The 8,345-nt window shown below is 64.1% G+C and overlaps 1 protein-coding gene across 1 annotated transcript; it reads right to left on the bottom strand.

Annotated features, from left to right (window-relative positions):
* Positions 1-433: 433 nt before the first annotated feature.
* On the bottom strand, positions 434-8,114 carry CILP2 (cartilage intermediate layer protein 2). The gene is made up of 8 exons (XM_006100431.3): positions 8,031-8,114; positions 7,047-7,145; positions 5,992-6,264; positions 5,318-5,473; positions 4,097-4,375; positions 3,676-3,775; positions 3,326-3,483; positions 434-3,131 (listed from the first exon to the last, which is right to left on the bottom strand). Exons 1-8 carry the CDS (start codon positions 8,092-8,094, stop codon positions 841-843), a joined length of 3,420 nt encoding a protein of 1,139 aa, XP_006100493.2. The 5' UTR covers positions 8,095-8,114; the 3' UTR covers positions 434-840.
* Between the last annotated feature and the right edge of the window lie 231 nt (positions 8,115-8,345).

Below are 8,345 nucleotides of genomic sequence, written 5' to 3'. Positions count from 1 at the left end.
ACAGGTTCCGGCCACTCACGAGTCAGCTCTGCACACACGTGTCTCAGACACACTTCTGCATGCCTCATCCTGGGAGGGTGGAGGGGGCACACGCCTATGAGAGGCACATCCAGGGCCTTGTGGGGACACCTGAGCTGTTTGCACATGAATGTCCTGTGTATTGGGGGTTATGTTTCTGCCAAGCTTGTCTGAGTCTGGCAGCCGTAGCCTCCATCCTTTGCTCCCTGAGAATGACACCGTGAGTTGGAAATGAAGCATCTTTAATTGATTCCCTGCCTCAACCCCCTGAGGGTCTCCAAGCACCAAACATGAGAATTGTGCCCCCCAACCCCAGAACCAAGAAGCCCCTTCCCCAGGCCTTCACTGGGCCTGGACTCCCCACACACCCCCATGATCAACCCCCAGGCTTTGTTTCAATAAATAACCCCCAGAACAAAGCTTGAGGCAGAGGACCCGATAAAGCACCTTGTTCAGTGACACACAGGGGTCTTGAGGCCGAAGGTCAGAAATCCCAAGGGGCAGAATATTTGAAATCAGAGTCAAAATATAATTGAAATCAGAGCATGTGATCTGGGAGCCATTCCCTCCAGCCTGGACGGTCTCCGGGATGCTGGCTCCCACGGTCAGGACGAACTCGAGCTCCATTTAGCATCTCTCAGCAATAATCACCTTTTGGCATTTCCACCATTGCCCCTGACTCTGGATTCTGAGCAGTGGGCATCTGGAGAAGGGGGTGAGACTCCCCAGGGACAGAGAAGTCCGGAACAAGGCAGAGGAGCAAGGCTGGGGCCCAGGTCACTGCCAGGCCCTGCCTTGGAGGGTACGGAGGAGACCCTCAGCTCAGGCCTGTGCCTGGGCCACCTCACTCATCTCCCTGCGGATGTCACCAAGCGCTGTTGCCGGGGACTCCAGCAGCCTCTGGAAGAGGCTGGGCCGACCTGCCACTGGTTCCCGGCACTGGAATGTGACAGCTGTGCCTGCATCAGCCTTCATCTCCCTGGAGAAGCCGTCAGAGGAGCCATCGAAGCAACGGCCAATGGCGATCTCCTTCGCCAGCCTCGGGCTCTGGTCAGTGACCGTGTAGACGCCGTAGTTGTGACCCAGAGGGTCCAGCGGGGCCAGCATGGCAAAGGTGGCTGGGTCATCAGCGGGAGCGGGTGGGGGGTGCCGGGCCAAGTAATCCTGAAGGAGCCCGTTGACGGCCACGCGACGACAGCTACCCTGGGGTATGATAGTCACCAGCGTCCTGTCCACCTGTCGCTGGTCGAACAGCATCCCGCTGCACTTGAACTCCAGGCAGGCAGCAGACGTTCCAGGGCGCTGGGGGTCTCTCACGCTGCGGGCATCCCGCAGCCCATAGAGCTGGCCCTGGGTGCGCGGGTGGCTGCCACCCACGTTGTGGGAGCGGATCATGTACTCCTGCGGGCCTTGGACCTTCACCTTGAGGAAGCAGGCCCGGAACTCCTGTGGGTTGGGCCACCAGGCCAGGAGGTCTCCGGTCCAGGAGGCCGGCGCGCCCTCCCGGAATGGGACCACGTTGTACTCGTACTTGTCGGCCTCCATGCGCGCGAAGCGGAAGTGGCTGGCGGTCACCGGGGCCTCCTGGCACTCCCGCAGGCTGCGCCACGGGTACACCGGGCCTTTGGCTTCAGTGGGGTCGCCAGGCCTGGGTTTGGCGAGGTTGATGCGGAAGCCGTTGCGTTTCAGGGCAGGGTCGTCGTGGTCGGTGCGGCGGTACCCGAGCTTGTCCAGGTAGGGCTGCGCCACGCCCACGGTGGCCGGCAGCGCGCGCGGCCGGGAGGGCGGGGGCTCCAGCTCCTCTCCGCCCAGGGTGGCCGTCACCAGGGCTGTGTAGGCGTCCGCTTGGTCCGCGTCGCAGAAGGCGGGGAGACAGGCTCCGTTGGGGCCCGTGACCGCGCTGTCGAAGCGGCCCCAGGCGCGGGGGTTGGCGGAGTAGCCGGGCGCAGGCTCCAGGTTGACCAGCGTGACCACCACGCCCTCCACCTGCTCGCTGGGGGCGAACTTGTCGCTCGCGTAGGCGCGCACCTTCACGAAGCAGCGGCGGCGCTCGGGCACGTCCAGGTTGAACAGACGCCGCTCGCGGATCTCCACGTTGCCCACGAGGAAGGCGCGCTCCTCCCGGCGGACCCGGGGGGCCACCGAGCCCTCGCGCTGGAAGCCGCTCTCCTCCTCCCACAAGCCTGTGTCGGGGTTCAACGACCAGAGCTGGAGGGCCTCCACATGGCCCGCCATGCGGATCTGGCCGGCGGCCACACGCACGGCCAGGGGCCCGGCCTGCAGCTGCTCGGCGGAGCCGGCGGCCCGGAGGTCCACCGCGAACATGCCGTAGGTGCGCAGTGGGGCCAGCTCGCCATCACTGTCCACAAAGCGCAGGTCACTGGGGGCGGCAGCCGCCGAGGTGAGATCTCGGGGATCCACGAAGGTCACCCGGGCCTCCACGGGCCCGGAGTAGGGCTCTCCGTCGGCCGTGCGGAAGGCTCCAGGTGGGAGGACCAGCTCGCCCACAGGAGGCGCGTCTTCCAGCTCCCCCAGGGGGAGCGTGTTGCTCTGGCTGGCATCTAAGATGACGGGGGATTTCTTCCGCATGGCCTTGACCTCGTGGTACACACCAGCGCCTCGAGGGTCGAAAGGCAGGACCCTGACAACTTCCATGAAATCGCCACTGGGTTCCACGAAAGTCACCACCAGGCGCTGGGTAGAGCGGGGCACCTCGATGGTGAAGTCGCCCTGGTAGGAGGTAAAGCCGATGGGCTCGAGACCCAGCAGGATCTGGGCAAATCGCAGGGGCTCCCCTGTGTCAGCGGGCCACCACACGGCCCCGGACCAGCCGCGAGGGGGCAGACATTTCTGGCAGCCACACTCGGCCACCACCTTGACAGGAAGGACGTAGCTGGAGCAGTGGATCTGCCTGCTTTCCAGGCGGCGCACGGAGCAGCACCGGGAGCCTGCATCCCCACACCTGGGGCCAGAGCCTGCTGGGCCGGGGCAGAGGGTGTCAGGGCAGAGGCCCACATCCAGATAGGCGGGGCCACTGCCCGGCTGACTGCAGTCGTCGGGGAGTTTGATCAGGTGCTCACGAGGCTGGGGGTCACAGGCTGGCTGTCCCGGAGCTGGAGAGCAAGAAACCAGCCAGATCAGGGGAAGGGGAGGACTCCATTAGAGGCCAAGGGTGGGGGCTTGGCCTGGGGTCAGGGGATCAGTGGGGGCTTGGGATCAGACTCAGCAAGGTCCAAAATCAGTTTGCCATTGGGGCTCCGTCTGAGGTTGAGTTAGGACTCGCTGGGGGAGGTGGCAGGGTGCTCACCAAGCACGATGAGCTCAGCAGCACCAGAGAGCACGGAGCCCGCGTCATTCCACGCTTTGCAGTGGTAGGTGCCTGCCTGGTCTGGACGCAGTCCCCGAAGCTCCAGGTGCGCCCCATACCTGTGCTCTCGCCTGTCCAGCAGGGTCCCGTTGTGAAACCTGGGTGTCGGGTGGGCAACACCATGGGGGCCCTTGGCACAGGTGTGGGCCTACACCGTCCCCACCCAGAACACAGCCCAGGGAGGAGGCAGAACAGCTCCCTCCTGGTCTGTGAGGCACCAGATACCATGAGAAATCCAATCCAATACCAAAGCTGGCACGGGGCCCTTGAGCACAGGTCAGGGCACTCACCAGGAGTATTTCTTGGTGCCTGAGGCTTTGCAGCAGAAGGTCACATTCTGGCCTGCCTCTCTCACTCGGGACTCGGGGTGCTTCACCAGGTGGGGCTTCTCTGAGGGCAAAGGTGGCAAAGGTCAGGGCACTGCCCCATCCCAACTCCTCCCAATGACACTTCCTAAGAGTAGGGTCCATCCTCTCCTTCTAGGGACGCCCTATTCCCCCAAGTCAAGTTCACCCCACTCTGCTCAACATGATGCCCCATCTTAATGCTTCTCTGCAACTTATGTCTTACCCTGCGCCTTCAATGACTGCATCACATCTCATTTCTTCCCCCAGCAACCTTGACCTATCACACCGCCCCAATCCCGAGTGCTTGGCGTCACCCAGAACTTCCTCCCCAGTTTCTTGATCCCCTTTGCCACAAGGCACTTACCTAACTTGTCAAGAACAATAGTGACCACAGCAGATATGGAGCTGTTGGCCTGGGCCTGGGCCGTACCAGCAGAGAAGCCATCCACTTGGGCACTGACGTTGGTCTGGCTGCTGGCACACACTCCAGGCATCCGGAAGGTTCCATGGGCATCGCTGGTGGCTACAGTGCCAGGCCAGTCTCTCAGGGAGACCTTGGCCCCTGGTAGCGGCCGGCCAGATGGAGTGACCACTGAGCCCAGGAGGATGTGATTGGGGCATCCACACGTTTTGGGGCTGCACCCTGGAGGACACAGGGAGGCAGAGGGGCAGAAGGGCCTACACAGCAAAGGTGCCTCTGCATAGCCCTGCTTAGAGCAGCCCCTAGTGTGAAGGGGAGGATGGGGCTGAGTGGTCAGGGCCGGACAGGGGGAGGGATCTGAGGTCCAGAGAGGTGAGGAAGATGCCCTGGGAGGGAACAGGGGAGGTAACTCCTTCCAGCATGAGAGAAAACGTCCAGGCGGGGGCTGGGGGCCCGGCAAGGGGCTGGGTCTTGAGCCCAGAAGATCTCCCTCCCCTCCCAACACCGCGGTTTCTCCACCAAATGGAAAATTCCACTGGAAACTTCAGGGCAGAGACGCCACAGGGAGAGCAGAGCCAGGCGGGTAGGGTGGGGACCCCACCACCCCATTGGCCATCATGCTCCCCCACCCGACTGCGGGCTCTGCCGGCACAGTCTCCAGAGCATGTTTGTGAAGTCCAGGCCGGATCGGAATTTCCAGTCGCCTCCTGGCTGGCCTGGTGTCTGGCTCTGGGAAGGCCTGGTATCGTGTCTGCCAGGGTGTGAGCACGTGCCCATGTGGGCGTGTGGGACAGGCAGGGGCTGCGAATGCCGCGTGTGTAGCCCCCAAGTGCGTCTGTGTGTGTCCGTGTTCACGGGGACATCCCCACACTCGGCCGTGCGCACAGGGGAAGCGCCCCCTCAGATGGGCCCAGGCCTGAACACGACCCGGGGATGTTCACCTGTCCACATTCACCAATGGTCCTCGAGAGGAGGAGCCAAAAGGAAAGGCAGGGCCAATCTCCTCGTGAACCGAGTCCGGGCCCTCCAGGCCCCGCCCCCGTACCCAGGCCCCGCCTCTCTTCTCCAGGCTCCGCCTATTTAATCCTGGTCCCGCCCACCAGGCTCCACCAAACTAGCCCCTCCCTTCTAGGTTCGTCCCTCTACCGGCCCTGCCCCTCCTACCTGGACACCGAGGCCGCACACACTTCTGTGCCTCCAGGGGACGCCCGGGACATGCGTCCCCAGTGGGGCTTGGGCAGTGGCGGCGGCGCAGACGACGACCTGGCCCGCAGCTCCCTGAACAGGGACCCCACGGGCCCCACGCTCCCCACGCGGCCTCTGCAGGGAGGGCGATGGGGAGGGTCAGGCGGCCGCCCACCCCAGGGACTGCATCTTGAACAGCTGTTGACAGTGTGGGACCGGAAGACTCCCGCCACGTGCACCCAAGGGCAGTGCTCCGAACAGAAGCCCTGCCCACTGCTCCCCTCAAGGCTCCCCAAGGCGCACTGTCGAAGGTGCAGTTGAGGTACCTCCCCCCCTCCCTCCCCGAGGTTAACCTGCTGTTCCACCTGCGTCTCAAACACATTGTGGGCTCAGAACACTCCGGCACAGAACGGAGCTGGACAAGTGAAGGCAGCGAGAGAGAGATGTGCTCCTCGGGGCGCCTTCCTGCCCGCGACCTGGGGCCCAAGCTAAACCCAGCTCCCCCTGCAGAAGCTCCGCCCCATCAGGTCCTGCCCTGTGCTAGGGCCCTGCTGCCGAAGGACCCGCCCCTCCCCCGCCACCAGGCCTAAATCCGCAAAAACCTGGGACCCCCTCCCACCCCGCTTCCCCGCCCCTCGGAGCCCCGCCCTCACCGCGAGGGCAGCGGAAGCGCACGTGGTAGTTGGAGCAGCGGCGGCCGCGCGGCTGCTCGCGGTTGAGGCACCAGAAACCGCGCGTGGGGTTCAAGTGCACACGCTCGCCGACTGTGGACGGCAGGGCCCAGTCCGTGGTGCGCGCCTCCAGCGCCAGCGGCCGCGGGCACACGCGCGCCGGCCCGTAATAGAAGCGGATGGCAGCCAGGCTCTCGAAGTCGCCCTCGCCGCCCGGGTGATCCACGTTGAACCAGGACGTCCACTCGCTGGCCTCTGTGGGCACCATAGGCACTTGGACCCGGGCTGAGGCCAGTCGGGCCCCATCTGCCTGCTACGGGCCTTACATGCTGGCTAAGTAGGGGTCCTCCCCTCCCACCCCAATGAGCGAGCAGCGCCGGGCTAGCCCCACCCACCCCGGCCCCACCCTGATGCAGAGCCCTCCAAAGCAGAAGGAGCTGTGAAGGGGTCGCCGGAAGGCTGCCCGGTGCCTGAGCTGGCGCATCAGTGCACGCAGAGATCTTGCCACTGTCTCACCTGTCTTCACCCTCAGAATTCAGAACACTTGAGGCGAGACATGAAGGCCGCTGGAGAGGCCTGCCTGACACCAGCCCGAGCTGTAGCTTTCCACTGCCTGGCAGCTTCTTGTTAGTGCCAGCCGGGGCCTTGCTCACTGAACCCACCACGGGAGGGAAGGGGCTGGCCTCCCATATCAACCCCCCAGAATCCTTTTCTGGTTCAAGAGCGATCAAATAGAACTTTCCTGGCCTGGGAACTGGAGACCCAGGTTCCAGAACTCCTGCTTTCCTGTATGGCCTGGGCAGGTGGTCCCACCATCCCACCACCATCCCTCTTCCGTTTCCTCCTTGACAAACAACCCGATTCTCACCTCCCTGCTCCTAACACAGATCTCTTGGGGCACCACTTCCAGGGGTTGTCATGTCCAGAATGGCACTGGGCTCTTCACCCAGCTCGTGTTTCCTCCTCATATGTCCCACCAGCCAGAGCCTACACAACAGTCCACAGCAGAGCCAGGGCTTGGACCCTGGCTAACTCACCTTCCCAGTCCTCCAGGGCTGGCGAGGGCTGGCCAGGGTGCAGCGATGGACCTTCGAGGCCCCACGTGGTCTCCGTGGGCTCCTCAATAAGGGTCGTGCCTGTGGAAGAGATGAGGAGTGGGAGGGAGGGGGGAACGTTGACGGGAATCCCTGTGAGCTCCTTTTATGCAAGGTGCTGCCATGATCATCCCCATTTCACAGGGGAGAAAACCGAGGCTCTTAGAAGCCAGAGCCCAGCTCTGGCTGACCCCAAGCACTGCAGCACCCCGGCCTCCAGGAGGCCTCCTCTGACCCGAAGCCCCAGGTCCATAGGCCTTGGAAGTCTGTCCACGCTCCTCCCCAGACCAAGTTCTCCCCCTAGATGTGTTCTGCCCTCGGGCTGAGCCGCATTCCCCTTTGTGCATTTGCCTGTTGGAAGTTGCTCCCTCACTCTACCTTCCATCTGCACTCGGGGCCCATGCTGCCAGCAGGAGGTCTTTGGAATTGAGCCTGGCGTCTCAGGCCTCGAGTTGGGCTGGGCAGTGACCTCAGGCAAGTCCCTATCCTCTTGAAGCCTCAGTCTCAATGGGCCCCATTCCCCCTCCACCGAGTGTTGCAGAGATGAGACTTTCTTTTCTGAATGGGAGTTGTGTGTGTGAAGGAAGGGAGGGGGTGGGTAAGAGAGGCCAGGACCAGATGATCCAGGGTCCAGGCGCTGGGGCTGAGGTTGAGATAGGTACCCACGGTCACCGGGACCCAGAAAAGCCTAGTTCATATCCACATTCCGAGCGCCCCTGCCGTCTCTTGGAGGAGAGAAGAAAGTGGGGAAGGTCTGTTCGCCCAGGAGGTCCTGGGCTCGTCTCCCAGGTGCCCTCTCACTCCCCCCACCCCCGAGTCGGGAAGCGAGGGTCCCTGGGTTCTCTCTCCAGACGCGGGGGGCATTCCAGGCCCCCTGCCAGACGTCAGGCGCCTGTGGGGCTGTGCTGGGGACTGGGGACGCCTCACCTCGGGCCCCCGCCAGGTGCGCGGCGGCGACACAGAGGCAGAGCAGGGGTGGCAGTGATGCCATGGCCGGGTCCGAGAGTCCGAGGGAGGGTCCGGGCTCCGCTGCGCGCTCGGGTCGGACTCCCGCGGGTCTGGCGGCCGCGGGGGCTGAAGGTGGGGGCGGGACGCCACCGCAGGCCCCGCCCCGCCCCGGCCAGGCCCCGCCCGGCCAACGCCCGGCCAACTTCTTTGCCCGCGGTGATGTGTGTGAGCAACCGCTCCGGGTCGCCCCCCCTCGGTGCGTTCGGCTGCGCCTCCGCCTTCGGAATGGCCTGC

This window comes from Myotis lucifugus, unplaced genomic scaffold, assembly GCF_000147115.1.
Source record: "Myotis lucifugus unplaced genomic scaffold, Myoluc2.0 scaffold_311, whole genome shotgun sequence".
Lineage (NCBI taxonomy): Eukaryota > Metazoa > Chordata > Mammalia > Chiroptera > Vespertilionidae > Myotis > Myotis lucifugus.
This window is presented reverse-complemented; position numbering and strand designations above follow the sequence as displayed.

Excerpts from the sequence above, each read along its gene's own strand:
- CILP2 (XM_006100431.3), bottom strand. The coding sequence starts at position 8,094 with ATGGCATCACTGCCACCCCTGCTCTGCCTCTGTGTCGCCGCCGCGCAC. Across the intron at positions 6,265-7,046 it reads AGCCCTGGAGGACTGGGAAG|AGGCCAGCGAGTGGACGTCC; the intron begins GTGAGTTAGCCA and ends TGGTGCCCACAG. Across the intron at positions 4,376-5,317 it reads TGTGCGGCCTCGGTGTCCAG|GGTGCAGCCCCAAAACGTGT; the intron begins GTAGGAGGGGCA and ends TGTGTCCTCCAG.